Raw genomic sequence first — 20,770 nt, forward strand, 5'->3', positions numbered from 1 at the left:
CAATGATCTCTGGCAATGTGCTAGCTCTGTGACTAGAGCTCTCTTTCAGAATCTGCAAGACCTCAGTTGACTGTCTTCCCTGCCTAGAGTCAGACTCTGCTTTGCTATGTTCCTGAGAGCATGTTAGCAGCTGGGCTATTCTGAATTAGAATTACTGTGAGAGAATCTCTTACTGGTGTCTTATTCAGGGTTCTTGTGCAATATTTGGTTTCTGTCTGTGTACTGGGAGCATCAAGCATGTGTATTGTAATGACAACTGTATTAAACAATCATAAAAATGTGAAAAAACAGGCACAGTCACATAGCTAGGATAGTGGGAGATAGCTCACACAGAAAAAGATGGGAGAGGAGTTGAGGATACTAGCAATAGAGAAGTCATTTGAAAGTGGATGTAAAAGTCTCACCTGGGAACTTAATCTCCACCTGCCTTGTTCATTACCTCCTGTTTCTGTCCTTTAAAACTGTTTGGAAGGATCACTTTTGTCTGGTTTAAAGCTCTGAACCTGAGAACCTGTTACCTACCCAGTAGCCCATGGGAGTCAGAAGAGAGGCCTTTACTGTTGGAGATGTAGAACCCCAGGTGATTCCTCTGATATGGGGCTGGCTTCTTGTAATGGTGGATGAGGATGACAAAGCTGATTGTGTCTCGTATCGTCACAGTGATGTTGGAATTGGCAGAGATGGACACCTCGAGGCTGCTGCTTCGCACAACGGCACTCCGATCACAGTACAGAAGCAGTCTTTCCCCATCATCCAGGATGACTCTTTTGGGTGTGATCTCTAGGTAAGATCTCTCTGGCTTATTGCTGAGGATAGTGATGGTGCTGAAGTAAGTCCGATGCTTCTTGTGGCCGTTGGGTGGTGCAGGAGCTCCAATTAGTTTCCCATTCACAGTTACACCTTGCAGAAAGATAGTCAATAAATGAAAGCTGGAACCAAGAATAGGTCTATTGTCTCAAATATAAATAAGCCTCACAACTGAGGACATGCAGATTCACCACCTCATGCTGAATTATTTCACCTACCAGTACTCAAAGCATTATGACTAGTCTGTTATAAATTGATTACCTTATACACAGCACCTAAATTTACCCAAGCTCAGAAATACTGGCCTTCTCTGGATACAGGTGCCCCCAGCCCCATCAGTCCTAACACTGTGTACACAGTGCTACAGGATAGGATCAGCATAGCCACTTCCTAAGGTCCATCCAACCTAGACCTGCCTATCATCAAGACAACGATGTGCAGCAGTTTTGAGCCACATAAGACAAATATTTATCTTCCTGACTGCTACAGCCTGACCAGCCATGGAATGATTTCTCTAGACCACTTATCTGTTGATGCGTAATTCAAACCTGGGTAAACATACCAAATCTTGGAGGACTAAGAAAAGCTGCTGGCAGGCCTGCTTTTCCTCATATCACCAACTGGCATAGGGACTGAACTTCTAGGAAGAGGGCCTAGGTGTATCTGAATGCTGCTGTCTCAGAGGTTCTCAGGGTAGTAGACAGCTGCAGTTTGATGTCCCTCTCTACCTGACTCCTAAGAAGAGAACTAGCCTAGGAAGCTGCAGACTAAGGGTTTCTATCTTGTCCAACGCACTAAAGACTGAGCAGGACCTGTGGAGTGACTAGGCTGACCTGCAACAGTCTGCTAAACATCCTCAGGTGGCAGCGTAAGAAATTCAGGTTCTCTTTGTGCCGCTGTAGAAGAGGACCCTGAACCCTGCACTCCCATTGGGTTATTTTCAGCTTCACCAGTGCTGCTCTTCCAGTTTTCCTCAGTTTTTCCCTAAAAGAACCACTTTTGAGTAGTCTAAGGTGCAGATTCCACTGAGTCTAGTAAAGCCTAGATGTCCGCATTAAGATTCCAAATCATTTTAATGATTTTTGTGACTTTTGTCCATAAGACAGTGTCTCACTTCCCACAGGTCTCTGAACAGCTACTAGACAGTAACAATAAAGGAAGAGGCTTGTGGCTAACCCATGCTAGACCCAAGTCATCAACACTGAGATGAAATATCTCCATACCCCATCATTGTTGAGGGAATCTCTCATTTCTGTCTTCATAAACTCAACTTGCTATTGCTACAGAGTCTGTTTTCCTCAAGCTCATTCTACACTTGAGCCACAGAATCACTCAAGTGGTAGCACAAACACAGTCTGTGAAAGAAGTTTAAGGGAAACATCATTGCCAGGAGCTGGATCTCATTCACTAAGGCAGGCATGAACACAGAAATATGGAGGTTAGACCACTGCCACACAGAACAGAATTCTTATAACTCTATTGTGAGGTTGTTTATCTTCTTTGTAAAACAAGTCTGTGCATTGTCTCTGGTTTTGACACCCCTTCCTCCCACCATTTCCCTTCTCAGAACATAATCTGTTTATTAGCTGGCCTGTTTAGAATTCCAGATCGGATCAGAGCACAATTTGGGCCCCTGGGGATCAGATGGGCTTGGGCAAAGCAGATCCTGAATCATGTGGGTTTTCTCAAGTCTGTCATGACTCTGTAACCAGTTTGGTAGTCTCTTCACTGAAACAGCCTCCGTGCTTGGTTAGCCTGTTTGGATACCTCACTCTGTCCTGAAGCAAAAAGCACTGTTAGTAAAGAGTGAAATTCCAATAACAGAGCAATTTTGGTGAGTCCAAATCTTTTATTTGCATGTTGTGACTTTGTGACTAGAGAGCTGATGAAGCTGCATGCTCCAAGAAATGCACTGCCTCTGCACCAGAAAGCTGAATCCCCTGTGTAGTGTCTCAGCATGGAAGTGGCTGCATGGCTCAGGCAAACACAACTTGCAGTATGCAAAAAGCCTGTGGCTGTTCTTTCAGCTGTGGCTGTTGTAGCACTGGTCAAGTGTAACCCCCAGACCATACTGGGTCTAATCATCAGGATCTGAGCTCTCCAATCTAACTGGACTGAAGGGGTGCAGTGTGGTCCTCAGGCACTCAAGCGGGTCTCTTAGCTGTTTACATGTGATTGCTCCTCCCCTGATTCCAGTCAATGAAGACCTGAACTAGGAAAAGTTTTGGATACACATAAAGGCCATTTCTCTCTATGGTTAGGTCTAATCTGTTGACAAACATTTCCGTAGATGAATTGTGTATGTAACAGTGGCCAGGCCTCCTCCTTGCTCAGGCTTGCTGTGAATTTACCCAGATTAGAGACAGAAAACTGGTGTGCACCAATTTTACATTGCTTGGCCAGAAAAGGAACTTTTTCTAATTTTCTGCCACTTTCTTGCCTATGAAGCACCTTGGTTCTGTCTTACTGCTAGACAGCTGGCCTTGCACTTCAGTTTTCCTCCACAATTAACTGCTTTGCTTGGCTGCTCACCAGATTCCTTATGATCAGAGACCAGTCGGAGAATGTCCCCTGGTTCTCCATCAATATTGAAGCAGACAGAGAACTTGCTGGAGGGAAAATCAATGACAAAGTGAGGGTCTCCATCCGCTGAGAAGACATGGAAAAAGAGACAAATGTGAGACACACAAAACTGCAGCCCAAGAATGTAACAAAACTGCTTTTCAAAGTGTGTTTGTCCCTGTTTTTTCTAGGACCTCACAGTTTGTTGTTTTTAGAGGGTCGGATGGAGTTTGTCAGGAAATGCCAAGTTTTGCTTTGTTTTTCACAATTATTTCGTTTTGTTTTGTTTTTCTCACAGAAGAGGGTGGGTTTTCAATAAAAACTCAAAACCCAAAACAGTCCAGGTGAAAATCAGGATATTTTCCTCCTGGAATATAATTTCAGTGATTTATGGGAGCTGTCATGCAGGTGTTTTATACTCCTTCATACTCTGTTGGCAGGCTACATCCTCCACAGCACCAAAAAAATGGTGGGCTGCTGTATGGGCACACTGAATCTTCCCGGCCCTCAGTATCAGATTAGAGCAGTCAACAACAGCAGATATTAAACAATCCCATGATATTAATTTTTCAACAATCTTTGACCTATCATCAACTACCAGATAGGTGTCATTAATAATAAGACAAGCCAAACCCCTAGTTTTTAAGGTAAATTTGACCTTATCCAGTGAAATTCAAGTCTAAATTCTTGATCTGGGCCTACTCTTCAGTGTTTCATGTATGAAGAGGATGTTAATTAAAGGTGTGGAACCAACAAGAAAATAATAAAACACTATAGAATTTTCTTTTTTTTTTTTCCTTCAACAACATTTTTTATGTTTCAGCAACATTACTTTATAAAACGTTTTTTGACTTATTCTGGTACAGAGAGAACATGCTTCCTATTCCTCCCTAATCTACAGAAGTCTCAAACATGAGGATCAAGTGTTGTAGATCATTTGCCTTGCTACGTTTCCTCACACTTCTTCTCATTACTGATCCTCTCTGTATTTTGGTTTTGTTTTCATTTTCCTTCCTACTCTGCAGGTCTAGTAAATAGGATTTTGGCTGATCCATCGGGATGGTTATACCACAGTGGCATACAAGTGAATTTTCCATAAATCAACCACTATTATTTTGGATTATTAAAGGCATGAAAATAGGCACTGACCTGAAGTTTTGGAGATTTTAATTCTTTGTTTATCTTGCTGTCTGCTTATACCTAGAAGTGGGGAAGGAAGGCTGTTACAATTATTTACTGAGCATCAGAAAGACACATTGTATAATAATGTTCCCAAAATATTATTCAGCAAGATTATTGGACATATTGCTGCAGCTGCTTTAAGCTTCGTTTATAATACCAATTTTTCTTCAATAGTTTCTACAGAGCAGTAAGTGCTTCAAGTGAGTGAGTCAGGTGCCTAAAAAGTTTGCTGACGGTCACTCAGCCCACAATTAGAAAAATCAACATGAAAATCTCAGCTTTCTGTTTACCAGCCCTTGGTTCATTGGCTAGATCATCGCTTTTGCCAAAGTCAGCCATGAGACATTACCTATACAAAAAGATTTCTTACCAGCGTATGGTTATTTTTCTCTCATACCTGGTGGTGCCTTGTGTCCCTGCAAGCTCTGCAACTTTTCACCAATGCCATCAGTAGAAGGACTGATAAACTCCTCCTGAGGTGGTTCTGAATGGAGCCCAGCCTCTCTCATCTTCAGAACAGTGAAGGGAGTAACAAAATTGTAAGTCAGGGCCATTGACTTGGCTTTCTCCATCAAATAGTCTTTTTCCTGATTGTCATCACTCTTCAACCGGGACTTAAGCAATTCCTTGATGGTGAGGTAACTCCATGCCCTTTCAATGTAATTTTTATCACCTTTGCCATCTTCCAGGCCGGGGACACCTCTGATGTCATTCCTGCTTGGAAAGTCAATACCCACATCCGTTTTGAGGAGGATGTACTTCTTAGAGTTGCTAGCAGTCACCTCCACGTGGAGGCTATCTGAGGTACGATTGATGAGTTTGCCAGCTATTATAATTTCAGAGCCGTTGAAGTAGTTAGGGAAGAAGTTCTGGGTGACTTGCTCCACGTTGTCTTCAGGGTAATCAACACGGATGTCAGAGAGAAGGGGTGTTCCTATTTCATCATAGAACCTGAAACAAAGACACATTTCTCACCATCGGTACTGTTCATCCAAGTGTATGTACACACTCTTGCACTTATACATGGCCTAGGATACAGTCAAGCTATCTAATATGGCTCCTAAGACATTCAGGAGCAGTTAGAACTATCAGACCCCAAATTTAACTACTGCATCCACTGTAAACGGGCCCAGAGAGATGGAGGAGTTTCCACCCTAAGAGATTTTCAAAACTTGAGCGGACAAGTCCCTGAGAAACCTCACCTAAACTTGGAGTTAGCTCTTCTCTAAGCAGAAGGCTGGATTACATGACCTCCAGAGGTCTCTTTCAACCAGAATTATTCTGTGCCTCATTTTAGTTTTCAGTGTTTCTTAGGCATCTAAACAGAGTCTCTTGGGTATTTTCAGAAGCATCCCAGCATGGTCTGGCAGTCACCCACCTTTCTTTATGATTCAAGAGCTCTGCAAGGAGATAGTTGTGACCGCTTAAGTTTGCTTAAGAGGGTCTGTCCATCAAATGTAAAATCTTGGCTTCTCAGGCTCACAGAAAGCACCCTAGTTATTTCAAAATGTGCTTTGAAGAGCTGCTATTACCTGCAGTTTTCTAGTGGTATTATGCATGGTATTCCAGAGCCAGAAACTGTAAGAAAGATCAACATGCTAGCCCCCCCCAAAGCTGGAGATTATCTGAACCAAAGCTTCTTTATCACTGGAAGAGCCCTAGATAAAACAGTGGGATGGTCAGCGTGGGACAGGCAGGAACATGGTTTTCTGAGGGTCAGAGGAGAAAGAAAATCAAGAAAGAATCTGACATGTCCCCATTTATGGGGACATTTCCAAGGAATGGAGGAATCCTAACTATTAAATATAGGAAGACCCGCAGATGAGAACTCACTGCTACCTTATTGCTGACTTTCTGTTGGAGCAAGCAATGACTTCTGTGGAACCAGAGAGCTTAACCCTATAATGCTTTATTAACGTGACCAGCTTCTGAGAATACTTTGCACTGGGCAGACCAGAAAGCCTTTACAAGGAGTCAAGGCCTAAGTTTACAGCACTGTGTTTTCTCTGCAGTGATGTGCTTTTGATGCCTTTTCCCAAGCTGCTCCAAGAATGCCATACTTCCCATTTAAATGCCAGAATCCTCATCTCTTGGCAAGTCATTTGAGTTTAATTTGGTAAATAAACAAAGAACTGGCCTCAGCCCTTTTTTAGTTCAGGCTACATTTATTTTTCACATCTGCTTAAACAGATTGTCTGGAAGCTAGAGTCATGCTTTCTGTTTAACTCTCTCTCCAAGGAAACCCAAAGCCTGAATTGGTTGGCTTCATTTTAAAGTCTCTCTGAGCACTCAGTGTCTTTGCTGCAGAGATCTCGATGCATTTTAAAACATGAGTGAATTAAACCTGAGAACCTTCTGTGAAATAACTCCTAGGGTATAACAAATAGTGGAGTGAGGGATACAACCTGTCTTACAGTACAATGCAAGGAAGTATCTGTGTAAAAATACAACATACTGACCACAAAAATCAGAAATTACATTGGCACCCATGTAGATTTTCCCTCCAAAAGTGATTTGAATTGGCCTCCAGCAAGTGATTGTACCTTTCCATATAAATTTGGCACCAGATGCCAAAAGGTTTGCCATCACTGAGCTTGATAAACAGTGAGTGTTTATCAGATAGAGGTGTTTGAACAAGTACTTTCAGTGCTGGGTTCCTGCAGCCCAATCAATCAACACATCCTTCATTTGCCAGGGAATGCCACTTGCTATCCAAAATGCATGTTCTGAGAAGCAAATGACATTGGCAGAGTGGCAGATGGATCTACAAAATCCAGTTTAAAAGGAAGACACACATAATCACCACAGAAAGAAAAGCTCTGGTGGAAGGTGCATTGCCTCATTGTGCCAGATGAATTAGACACTAGCTAGGCGAGAGGTCTCTCCTCAGTGATTGTTCTTTTTGGTTTCTGAGGTTCAAAACACTAACTTTTTGGGAGCCAAAGCCAAATGTTTTTGCCTGGAAGTACTGAAAAACTACCTGATATTTTAGACAGAGCTGTGGTTCAGATATCTTTTTGCTGTTCCTCACTAAGGTCTCCCCTTGGACTACAGCTCCCTGATCACAGAAGAGGAACATAATCCCTGGTCCTACTGAATGATGAGGATTATAGGAAATTTGTGAGGCATTTGGGTCACAATGAAGCGACTATGTGATCATCCCAGGAATGACCCTTTTGTGTATTTTTCAAAATGTAATATTTTGGAGTTCAGGCGTAAGGTTATATTTTTCAAAAAATAAAGAAATACTTTCATGCCCCAAATTGGTATCTTTATTCCCAAGGCCCTCCATGCTGTTTATGTTGTCAATTTGAAGTGAGCAATGCATCCTTTCCTCCCTCTGTCCACCTGCAGAGAGGTGGAACTTTTGCCTCCCACCTCTCCAGGTTTACATGCCCAAAAAAACCCAGTCCGAATAAGGGAAACAAACAGCTTGTTCTGAGGGGATGGAAAGCTTCAGTACAGCTTGGGGGTCTGCTAGGGAGACAATTTCTGGGTAGGTATCCTCAGTATCTGAGCATACTCTGCCCCTCTCAACCAGCGTTCAGCCTCAGAGAAACTTCCATCTCTTGTGATGTCTCCATAGAGGATTTTCCTTCCCAAAACCTTTGCCGAGAGGACATGATGCAGATATAAGCACAGAAGAAGCAGAACTAACCCTTTGAGGTGGCTGGCTGCATCCTCATCCTCCTGGAAATGCCTTGTCATACCACAGTTCTCCAGTGCCATCCTCTCCAGCAACTTGTGGTCCACATCATTGCCAATGCCGATTGTGAAGAGGCAGAATTTATCACGGATGGCATCCTTGGTGTTGCTGAGGATTTTGGATGACTGTGTTTCCCCAACAGTGGGCCTCCCGTCCGTGAGGAAGATGATCAGAGAGACGGTCCTGGCATCAATGTCATTCTGAGCAATATAATCATTTAGCAGCTTTGCACCAGTCTGGAGAGCACCATTAATATTAGTCCCTGGAAAAGTACCAAAATGATTAGCTCATTTCTCCTTCTAAGAGTAGTACAAATAATTTCCCTAAGCTCCTTTTAGTATCATGTCAGCATCTCTGTTCATCACAATGTTCCTTTTCTCTACATCAGGTTGCAGTAGCTCTTTAACTCAATTGAGCTCTGTTACTCAGTGCCAGTTTGGGATAGGTGTTTATAGTTTTATGAATTGAGTTATGAATTGCATTTTTACTATGTGAAATTGCTGTATCCTTGAATGTCTCAATATACAATAGTCAACCGTAGTAGGCAGAGTCACAGCACATACTGCTGTCCTGCCGCTACATAAAAAAACAGTTAAACTTAATTAGGGACTCTCCCAGATGGTATCTGAACTGGGAAAACAGGTTCTGCTCATTTTGTCTGAAGGGCACAAGATTTGAAGACAGGAAATAAAGCCTTCAAATGGGAAAACAAGTGGTTGGGTTTGTTCTTCAAACCCCAGGGGCTACCAAAGTTTAAAGGGAAGAGAAATGGCTTTATTAGCTGAGGAGTGTGTTTTCACAAAACAACTGGCTAGTGAAGAATGGAGCTGCCTGAGGTGGGGAGAGAGGAACAAAACAGAAAATAAATGAGGGAATAGATGTACTTTAGAAGAATAGCCATGAAAAGGATTCAAACCTACTGTTCAGAAAAAAAGAAAGAAAGCAGGAAAATGAGTACAGATATCTCCTTGCTCCATATATTTTGTGCTAGTCAAAACAAAGAGGGATTGGTTGTGGAACCTTTGTAAGATCAGTGAATCAGGGTTAAAAACAGCTCTCAGAAAAAAACAGGTGAAACATGTTAAGAGCCGTACACAACAGACTCCTCCCAGTGGTCCAGAAGGGAGATCTAGGGAGGTTATCAGCAAGGATGTGCTAGCAGGTCTGAACATGCGTCATATACCTAGAAACTCAGTGTGCACAGCTCTAGTGACTGCAGCAAGACAAGGAACAGGAAAGAGGCTAAGACTTCTGAAGAATCCTCAAAATCCAGACTGTGTTTTTTGCAAAATGATTTTGAACCAAAACTCTGCACCTAAATATCCTAGTACTCTCTCAGTCTCCATCCAGACGCAAAATTTTGGAAACATTATGGCAGACTGTCATTTCAAACCCAGCCACATCAGAGCTTCCAAGCACTGAAAACTGCCTTTTGCCACATGCACAAATATTTAGCAGCAGTATTTTGTTCCAATTTCTTTGGTGTGTGACTACGACACGGTGGCGTAAGCACAGCACACTCTTCGTGTGCGTGATCTATAAGCCTGAGCACATTCACGTTCACTGGAAGATACTCAAGCAATAGCACCTTTATAGGGAAAAGCCAAAACTAAAGTACTGCTGGCCTGTAGTGGAGAATCACTGCCCCTTCCTGCTGAACCTAAGTTAATAATTTCCTTTTACTTTTGTTCTCTGGCAAGTTCATGGGCAAACTCAGCTGGTTCCTGCACAGCTCTTTTGGCACTTCAGGAGTAAAAAGCTTTGTACTCTGAGTTTAGTCCCACTATTGGTAATTGTTTAACTGGGCAGGTCTCTTGACCACTTCCTAAACTCTTCCTCTCACAATACAAACAGTACGGCAAACCATCCTGTTTGCTGTGGTTTTCCATCAGAGAGTTTCCTTTGCTAGGAGTGGTCACTGCTCGGGGGCAACCATGGGAAGGCCCTGTCTGACCTTCAAACAGCTGTGACTGCTTGCATGGGAAAGGATTTCCATAGGTCATTTTGCAGGTCTCTGCTTACCTGGGGGCGTGCTTAGCTAGGATGGGCACTGCTGCCAAAGTATGTTTCATTACAAACCTCACTGGGTTTTTTTATACTAGTGTCCATAGCCTCATAGGAGACCACTGAATCAAATTCAGAATCATGCCTGCACTCTGCCACTGTTCTGAGGTCTCTTCCTCTCCCCTCTTCATTTCTGGCAACAAGGCACAAGCAAAAAAGGACAAGAAACTCTTAAATGCCATTCTGACTGCTTCTTGGTAGAGACAAGAAGACAACAGTAATAGGTGAGGAACCAGCTCTTGCAGAAGGCAATCCTACAGCCCACACTGGGTACTCCGTTTGTGGAGCTTCCAGCCCAGACAAACCTATGTGCCTGAAAGCTTTTACATAGGCTTTCCAAAACTGCACAAGTACTGACCCTGTGTGTCCTTCACCAGGATATAGTATTTTTTCCTGTGTCCTCAAGAAATAACCTTGGGAACTTTCCCACTTTGAGGGTCTCACCAAATAAATGGGAGAATGAGCCCAACTTGGCTTTAATAAGTGTATCAGATCATATGACTGGATCTGGGGACACCTCCTCATCATGTACACTGAATAAAGGGCACATATCCTTCTGTCACATACCCTAAGTGAAGGTAAGGAAGGCTCCCCCTTGTCCCACAACCCAATGTTTATTGCTACATGCTACACGGCTACATTCATCACTCTCCATTCTGGCACAGTTAATTGGATAGAAAAATCAATCCCATTCATATCTCTGGATCGTACCTCCAGTAGGCGACATGTTGTGAATGTACTTTTTGGCATCTCTTATATTATTTGGAGTGACTGGCACCAGCTGGTCCTGCTGCCAGACCTTTATTCGGTTGGAAAAGCCAATGATATTGAAGTGGTCTTCAGGCCTTAGGTCCTGGAGAATTGTGAAGAGAGCTTCTTTGGTCTAGAAAAAGAAAAGAAAAGAGACCAGTAGGCACAACTGTCACTGCTTTAGTGGGCAAGAATTTAATTCTTAAGATTTTTTTTGACTCATTTTTAAAAAGGCAAAAAAGGAAGACCTGGGGAACTACAGGCCAGTGAGTCTCACCTCTGTGCCTGGCAAGATCATGGAGCAGATCCTCATGGAAACTATGCTAAGGCACATGGAAAATAAGGAGGTGATTGGTGATGGCCAACATGGTTTCTCTAAGGGCAATTGTGTCTGACAAATTCAGTGGCCTTCTACAGCGGGGTTACAGCATTGGTGGATAAGGGAACACCAACTGACGTCATCTACCTGGACTTGCGCAAAGCATTTCACACTGTCCCACGTGACATCCTTGTCTCTAAATTGGAGAGACATGGATTTGACAGATGGACCACTCAGTGGATAAGGAACTGGCTGGATGGTCACACTCAAAGTGTTGCGGTCAATGGTTTGATGTCCAAGTGGAGAACAGTGACAAGTGGCATTTCTCAGGGGTCGGTACTGGGACCGGCGCTGTTTAACGTCTTTGTCGGCAACATGGACAGTGGGATCGAGTGTACCCTCAGCAAGTTTGCCAAAGACACCAAGCTGTGTGGTGTGGTTGATGCACTGGAGAGAAGGGATGCCATCCAGAGGGACCTTGACAGGCTTGAGACGTGGGCCCATGCGAACTTCATGAAGTTAGATTGGGTATTAGGAAAAATTTCTTCACCAAAAGGGTTATCAAGCATTGGAACAGGTTGCCCAGGAAAATGGTTGAATCACCATCCCTGAAGGTAGTTAAAAGATGTGTACATGTGGCGGTCAGGGACAGGGTTTAATGGTGGTCTTGGCAGTGCTAGGTTAATGATTGGACTTGATGATCTTAAAGGTCTTTTCCAAACTACACAATTCTATGATTCTATCATTCTAAGTTCAACAAGGCCAAGGCTGCCTCAAAAAAAGAGTGATCAGCAGGGCAATGGAGGGGATTCTCCCCCTCTACTCTGCTCTTCCCACCTGGAGTACTGCGTCCAGCTCTGGGGCCCACAACATAAGAAGGACATGGAGCTGTTGGAGAGAGTCCAGAGGAGGGTCACAAAGACAATTAGAGGGTTGGAGCACCTCTCCTGTGAAGACAGGCTGAGAGAGTTGGGGTTGTTCAGCCTGGAGAAGAGACAGCTCCGGGGAGACCTTATAGCACCTTCCAGTACCTAAAGGGGCCTACAGGAAAGCTGGAGAGGGACTGTTTACAAGGGCATGGAGTGATAGGAGTAGGGGGTAATGGCCTTAAGCTGAAGGAGGGGAGATTTAGATTAGATATTAGGAAGAACTTCTTCACTCTGAGGGTGGTGAGGCACTGGAACAAGTTGCCCAGAGAAGCTGTGGATGCCCCTGGATCCCTGGAAGTTGGCCAGGTTGGATGGGGCTCTGGGCAACCTGAGCTAGTGGAGAATGTCCCTGTCTGGGTCACAGGGGTTGGAACTAGATGGTCTTTAAGGTCTCTTCCAACTCAAACCATCCTATAATTCTGTTCACTGATCTTACAGATATTTCTTCACTGCCAGTTTGCCTCATGAAGAAAATTGGGATGTCCTTTCCTGTCTCAAGGCCTGATCTCTGTGGTGCCAGGTGTAAATATAAGACGAAAAAACAACTGTTGCTCAAAAGATCTTACAAAGGTGTGAGACATGCCTGGATCTAAGCTTAAAAATCATAGAATCATAGAATAGTTTGGGTTGCATGACAACTAGGATAAAAGCTCCCAGTGACTAGAAGAACCATGCCCTGAACTAAGAGTTACTGAATAACATTGACAAATACCAAAAAGCTTGTGGAGTTCTAAAGTCCTCTAAACTTGCAGTAAGCTGTAGGTGGCATACGGTTAAAAAGGTTACTTATAAATTGAAATACCTCTAAATATGTCAAGGATGCACATGCTCTGTTCAGAATTAGGATACTGGTTGGTGTATACATACTCCAATGAGTAATTCCAGCAATTAACAAATGTTTAAGCTAATATATTCAAAGGAATAAGATATAAAAAGGATCCCTGACTAGTCATTGCAGATTCTACTTGCTAGTCAGTTTTGTCCCAGGCATGTTGTTTTTCCAGCAATATGCCAACATTATATTGCTCTGCTGCTCGTCATCATATGTAAATATAGGCAACCAGAGTGAGGAAAGCTGGTACCAAGACAAGTTCATAGTGAGAGAGGTTAAGGTTCCTGGGTGATGGGAAAGACAGACCACTGAGGATAAGCCAACAGGAAGAGTGCAGATGTGTCTAGTACTCCCGAGTGTGACCAGTTTTGATTTAGCAGCCATGCAGCTGTGGTCACATGGCAACAAACTTCAGCTTAGTAAGCCCAGCTGAGAGAAGATGCCCAAAAGCAGCCTCTGTCCATGCAAACATAATATATATTGGGGTGCAAAACACATGGGAGGAATACAAGGCAATATCTGTAAGCAGAGGAATCAGCAGCTTCTCAGCTCTGCCCCTTCTTGGCCACCATTAAGACTTTCAAATTCCAAGGAAAGCTATGCAGGAAATAATACGGTGGACTCATCAGCATTTAACGGTTTCCCTTATGCCTATCAGGGAAATATGTGAGGGGCTTGTCCAGAAAAAATACAAAAGATAATCATCAGCAGTGCTGGAAACCACATCTTTCTAAGGCCTGATGTTGCTATGTAAAGACAGTCTGGAAAGGAGCTCAAAGGACCAATCAAGCTGTGTCATCAATATCCCTCTGGATTCTGCATTGAAGCTGATGATGTAATGATGCAACTGCAAACAAATTACCCACCGCAGTGGAATCTCTAATCCTCCCAGCTGGTGACGTGGCTTCCAGTCCATCTGAAGCTAAGGGGAATATTTCCCATAGCTTCAGTCATTCTGGAGTCAGGTCTGGAGTCCCTCCCTGCCTGTTTCTGTCCTCAGTATAAACCATCGTCCTCTGCAGGGGTCGCAGGATTCGTCTTTCCATTTGCTTAGCTGGAATATTGCTCCACATCTCACCACCATGCATTTTATGGATATTCCATAGATAAGAATATTAAACCTGGTGGAAGAGTCTCTTTCAAAGAGAAGGGGAGAACCCCACTAGGTTTACATAATGATATGCACCAAATAAACCTTTGAGAAGATGAATGTCTGACCCAAACATGAGGGCTGCCTCCCCAGTGTAACGGTTCATAGAGAACTTGCTAAGATGAGCTAAATAGGTGTTGTTTGAAAAAGAAGGGAAGGTTTTATGCTGTCTCATCTCATCTTTTACAATAGCCTTTGTATTGTAAAAATGCATCAGATAATACATGACATCACCCTTCAGAGGGACATTCAAACATTCACAGTCCCATTTTACAGAAGTGAAAACCAAGGCACAGACTACTTTAGCAATGATGTCAAGGCCACAGATGGACAGCTTGCCAAAACTTGAAGTTTCCAGCTCTGGATCCAAAAGGCCAAACCATCTCTCATGCATGCATAGAAGGGCAAAGTAACAATCACACAGTGGAGAGAAGGAGTCTTGGATTTATTTCATGATAACAAGAGTGGCCCATTAATTTGTCCCTCAAAATATGGGATCAAAGTAAGCAGAAAGTGAAAATGGAGGAACTTCTATCCTATGTGATCGTGATTAGAACTCTGTGCCAACCTCTGCTGAAGGAAATTTTGGGCAGGATGTTAAAGCAAAAAACAACGAGATCACAACAGCTCCCCATGTGCAACAACCCTGCTCTACTCTCCCTCGGAGTAAGCAAGGGAGAGAAACAGAGGCGCATAGAAGCAATGATTTGGAGGAATACTCCCCAGGTCTCAACCATGTTACAGCTCTGATTACAATTAACATCACTTGACCTTTCCCATTACAAACCCCCTCTTTTCTTTTTTTTTTTTTTTTTTTTTTTTTTTGTAATTCTGTCAAATTGCATTTTCTCAGAGGGATTTATTGGGCCCAAACAGCTCTGTTGTTTCTGGGAACAAGACAAAAGGAAAAATAATCTTGCTTTGGCCTTCTTGCAGAGACAATGCATCTCACCTCCAGTGTGGTCAGAAATTCCTTTTGACATTCTTGCCTGTGAGGAAAAGAGAGGGGAAAAAGGAGGGGGAAAAAGGAAAACATCACAGAGCAGTAGTGCAGTTTGTGTGTACGCAGCATCCAAGCTAGAATTGCAGAGGGATCAGGAGGGAACTGAGGCAAACTTTCCTAGAAAACACAGCACTTCCCCACACCCTCATACAGGGGCCAAATGTGGGGATGGGATCATATTTCTCTCCCCTTCCTTCATTTTTTCTTTCTTTTCTGCTCTTATTTTTGCCACAGTTAAGTCATTTAAGTCATACATGGAGTTTGAGTCAGTTTTTCCTAGGAAAAATTTCTGTCATATTTTAATGCAGATGCACAGACAGCCTGGATTCTGGGATCTCTATCATGTGCTTGTCTCTGCAATTTAAAAAAAAATAAATCAAAAACAAAACTTTGAATTTGTGTAATATATATACATACAAACATATGTAGAAGTGCGTGTATGTGCACATGGTTTTGCTCCAAAGCAAACAGAATGAAGGAGGCCATATGGTTCATTCTCCTGTAGCTTTTACCTCATCCCCAGTAAAAATGAAGGGTGGGATTCAGCTTTCCCAACTCAGTCATCAGAAAGCTGGGCATTGCATCTAATCCCTCTCTAGGCAGGGAAAGACACCTCTGGAGAGTAATGCATCCCATCTGGTTTGGATAGGTTTTAGGATGGGCTGAGTCATTGTCTGGAAGTGCCTGTCTCCCAGCCTCTCCAAGAGGCTGAGTAGCTCAACTATAGAGATGGCAGGACTCACCTCAAGGCCAAATCCTGCCCAGTCCTCAGCACTGTAGTGCTTACTGGTGCCAAAGGGAGCTGAACTGGCTCTCCACCTCTCCCAGAGCGAGCCAAATTGCCTGGCTCATCCTATGCATTTCCATTTCTCCTTCCAGCTCATAAGGACCTCCAGGTTTGTACTAAAGACTGCAGTCCTCACGGGGTGGTAACACACAGTTTGCTACCAATATCTCTCACCCATAAATGGGCTGTGAGAGAGACGTGACTTCCCTCCATAGGGTTGGATATGATTCAGGAGCTGGCAGGCAAAAGCAACTTTAAATAAGGAAAATATCTTTGTAAAAGTGCACTGCTTGAAATCCTTAAGTACGCAGCTATGACTGAGCGCTCTTCGTGCCCAACCCTCTCCTCCAGTCTCCACCAGCCCCCAGGCAAGGATTTGCAGAGCTCTTCGTGCAGAGAGTGCCTGGCAGCAGCTTCAGTCAGGACACAGCAGCAGGTTTCTCATTCTGGCCTTGTAAGGCCACAGCTGGAACTTCTCCTGGCTCTGAGGATCCAAGGGCTGAGGCTGCCGTGGGATTCTCAAGCTGCTCCACTGCCGATGGGGTCTTTGCACTTCCAGTCCTGCCTGGCCCCAGTGAGTCATTGCACTGAAACTCGTGCCAAAGGCGCTCTCTTGCGAGGCAGAAAATTAACCATTTCTTCTCTGGTAAGGGCCAGATGGTTCCTACACGGCTGTGCATACGACACTGTTTCATTTTGGGGATATGCTCAGCACAGATCTAGCCCACTCGCACTGAGGAAGTCCAGTTTAAGGGTCCAGCGCCCTTGTGCCAGGTGCTGTAAGGTGACACACTTCTCCCAGTGTGTTTGCCTGGGTAGATGCATTTTTGTGTGGAGGGTGGAGCAAGGATTAAAGGAGAGGATGTCAGGAAGTAGCAATACAGAACAGCTGAATAAAATATCCATATTTGCTAGTTGGGAATGGTTTGTTGCTATCAGAGACAAGTGTTAAATGAGGATTTAAAAGAGGATAACTTGGTGGGGGAAGATTCCTCTGTTTCCCCCAGATTAGCACAGATAAAATTGAGCTGAGAGGTGGAGACTGAATGGCTACTCCAGTACATTTGAGTCAAGAAGCTGTGCTGGTGAATGAGCTGTCAGCAGAGCCGGAACCTAGGGCTTGAAACAGCTACCTCCAGGGCGACAAAATATCACTCCCCAAATCTGGAGCAGAAGAGTTATGGTCTACAGCTGAGGACAGGTGGGATGACCATGTCTGCCAGTGAGTGATCACAGGAGTTTTTTGTGCTTCAGAAATTATGAGAAGCTGAAGACAGGCTCACACTGTTTAAATGACCAATGTGCAGATAGTGTCTTCTCAGGCCTACAAGGTCACAGACAAGCCATCTCCCAGCCACCACTCTGGTCTTCATTGTCACCTCCACACCGATACCTAGACATGCAACACCACTGCTGCTTTTCTGGTCCTTGCTTGCTAAGGGCCCTGCATCATGGCCAAGATGATTCGGGGCTGTACAACACCCCCGAAACAGCAGGAAGAGGAGAACTCCCTCAGCTACACTCCAGTTCAGCTGTGACTTCTCACCTTTGTACCTGGCCCTTGAGGCTAGCTCTGAGAAACCTCACTGTTTAAACGCTGGTGGAGCAAAGCATGGGAAGAGACACACTCCATGGGAGAGCCAAGAGCCTTCAGCCCTTTCTTGGGTCAAAGAGCTGCCTCAGAGACATCTGGGATGATGTCAGACTATCTGGGCACCTTTTAGGAGGAATCTGAGTCCTGGTGACATTTCTGTCACAGTCTCTTGTTTGTTTGAGGAGCAGGGCGAGGGCGAAGCCTGGCTACGCTGAAAGCTATGCCGTTCAAAGGGAGACAATGTGTGGTTGTTCGATGCCATGTCATTGCCATACATTGGCCCTGCTATGAAGCAAGGGGGGAATTCAAGCACCTCATTATAATGCATGTCCCAAGCCCACGTATTCACACTTTCCATTGCCTAGGAGCACTTGTAAGTGCTTCATCCTAGGCTCACATCCTCTCTGCTAGCTTCACACCAGCCCATTAAAAAAAAAAAGAATCAAAAGACTTTCAGTTCATGCTGAATCCAATTCTGTATGGATAAAGGGTCTCTGCAGCACTGTAGTGTAACAACACAGCTCCTCTTGGAAACGACTTCCAGATGCAGAGGGAGCTCTCCCAGCACCCACCCTGCCAGTGCCTCTGAGCTCACTTGGCAATCCTCGGCTGCACCCTGCACGCCCAAACACAGCTGGCCTCTGCCCGCACAACAGCTGGGCAGTGAGACCTTGACAGCAGTGACACAGCCCCTTTCCAGCTTCAGCCCCCACCGCCGGGACTCGAGATCAGCCAGTCTAAAGAGCATGGCTATATCGGAGAGCAAAGCATTTACAACCAAAGCCTTTGGAAAGCAGTACGCATCAGCTGAAAGCGCTGCAGAAGGACAGTCTGCAGATAAAAGACATGGGACCAACTGCAACCATATACTGAAGGATGCCACAACTAGAAGACAAAATTTCAATAGCCTTTACTTTGTCCTTTCAGATCCCCTGTGCGAGTCCATACTGGACAAGAAAGGAGCTAAGGCACAAGATGTAAGCTCAAAGGGAATTAGGAACCCACGGCTCTGTCCAGTAACTTGTCTGAGAGTGCAACAGTGCAGAGAAGGGCTCAAAAACCAGATCTCCTACAGCGAGAAGGAGAAAAGTACAAGTAAATATGTTGTTTGGCAAAGCACTGCAAGGAAACACAGGGAAAAGAACAACAGAAGAGCTTCCCCTTTCCCTTCATCCTTTATGCTTCGATTCATACCTTTCCCTTTCCAAACACACACAGGCAGCTGATGAAAAGCCACAGAGATGGCTTTCCAAAGCTACAACAGCAGTATCTGGTCAATTCTGCCTACGGTCTGTCAGAGGGATTAATGCTGTCAGTTCAGGAACAGTTGGCATCAGTTGCACCTGAAATGGTGCTTATTGAGGTCAGACAAGGTACTGCCATAGACTTGGTTTGGGATCCAGTAGCCAAGGGAAAGGCGGTGTGAGCACCACTGCCATTTACAGGGAGGAGCTGAGGTACAGAGGGAGCAAAGGCTGGGGCAGTGCCATGCCTGCTGAGGTCTGAAGCCACTTCTTGTAAGTTTTATTTTCCTCTATGGCCCCGTTTCCTTTCTGCCCACATAATGCAGATCAGGTGCCAGTTGCCAGCAACAGGGACTTTTGTACCAAAATTGGGGTTTAACCCAGAAGTGTATCCTTGGATTGTTTTTGTCTTCCTCCATCCCCCTCTTGGAGAAGACAATCTGCCCTTTCTTCCTCTGCAGGGAGCGTCATGCAGTTCAGGAACTGCAGCTCACCCTCTCCCTGTCAATGTATCTTTGTGCTTTCTTTTTGGCAAACACTGATCACATAACTGAGGAAAACTCCTTCACAATTCTGGACAACAAGCATTTTGTTTTACACTGATGGTGGCCAGTGATGAGAAGGAGTTTGGTTGTACAGCTATGGATAATAAGGGTCTGTCTCCAGTCCATGGTCCAGTCTCTCTTCCCTGAGATCCTATGGATCCCTTGCTAATAACATTGTTGACTCCCTGTATTGCCTTAGAAAAAGTTGCTTTGTAATCTCCCTGTCTGCAAAACAAATTCTCCATCATTTAGATCAAATGTTTCTATTGGCTTTTCTGAAAAAGATTTTCCATTTAACATTGAGTAAATCACTTAGCTCCATTTTCATCCAGGGCATTTAAGCACTGGATTTCCGCTCAGAGGAAGACAAAACTGTCTTCACAGATGTGGACGAGCTTAGCTACCAGTTGGGGTAACTTACTTCTCTAGCACCCAACAGTATGGTGAGGATAAATATATGAAAAATTGCATGATGAGCCGATTTCTCAGGAACTAGGGTTTCATGTGCTCAGAGGGCAGAGTAGATGCTCAGTCTTTGCAATCTCACTGCAGCATTGAGGATATAAATAAATGCCTGTACAAAGTTTGAAGGAGGCAAGCTCTTATCAGCACCAAGCATCTTTACTTCAAGTCCTTATCAACAGTGTGGTATGGATTACATTTGGAGCAGTAAACATTTCTGTACAACAAGGCAAAGGGAAAAGTTTAAAGGCTGCCCCACAGTGCCATACTGAAATAGCCCCACTGGAAACAACGGGGCTATCCAGGCAGACAGCCAGACTGACACAGCAGTCTATGAAGGCCACATTCTTGTCTTGTGCTTAGCTCATTTTAAGCGGGATCACATCCCATAACATGCCAGTCGGACATTCAAACCCCCACCCTGTCACCATGACAAACAATTTCCATGGAGCTAGCAGCAAAAACATCAAAACCAAGGCAAAAGTGCCCCATGCCCTCAGTGCAGAGCTTGACATCTCTCTCTCCACCCATCCTCAGAAGATGAAGTTAGTCCCAGTGCATGAAAACTGTTGCAATAAGTCGAGACTTCAATTCTGTCACACAGATCAGCTGCCCACACAGTGCTGACAAGTTGACATGCCCAAGAGGCTGTCCACAGCACATCTTCCCGATTTCAGCAACCACTAACTGCTACATTATGCAGCAGGAGTTGGGCTGAGACACGGGATGCTATGCTTTTCATGTTGATTAGCAGCCATTCTTCATCATGTAGCCACTGTGTCATGGTGGGTGCCTCAGCAGTCAGAAACCTGCCAGGTTTGAAGCTTTCTAACC

The 20,770-nt window shown here is 44.3% G+C and overlaps 1 protein-coding gene across 1 annotated transcript in view; it reads right to left on the bottom strand.

Annotated features, from left to right (window-relative positions):
- ITIH5 (inter-alpha-trypsin inhibitor heavy chain 5) overlaps positions 1-20,770 on the bottom strand; it is a 52,295-nt gene that overhangs the window by 3,485 nt on the left and 28,040 nt on the right. Inside the window, exons 8-13 of the mRNA XM_010301853.2 lie at positions 11,033-11,204; positions 8,210-8,519; positions 4,949-5,502; positions 4,519-4,569; positions 3,340-3,456; positions 523-900 (exon numbers count right to left, since the gene is read on the bottom strand). Of these exons, the coding sequence (XP_010300155.2) occupies positions 523-900; positions 3,340-3,456; positions 4,519-4,569; positions 4,949-5,502; positions 8,210-8,519; positions 11,033-11,204 (1,582 nt within the window). The remainder of the gene's footprint in view (positions 1-522; positions 901-3,339; positions 3,457-4,518; positions 4,570-4,948; positions 5,503-8,209; positions 8,520-11,032; positions 11,205-20,770) is intronic.

This window comes from Balearica regulorum, chromosome 1, assembly GCF_011004875.1.
Source record: "Balearica regulorum gibbericeps isolate bBalReg1 chromosome 1, bBalReg1.pri, whole genome shotgun sequence".
In the NCBI taxonomy this organism is placed as follows: Eukaryota; Metazoa; Chordata; class Aves; order Gruiformes; family Gruidae; genus Balearica; species Balearica regulorum.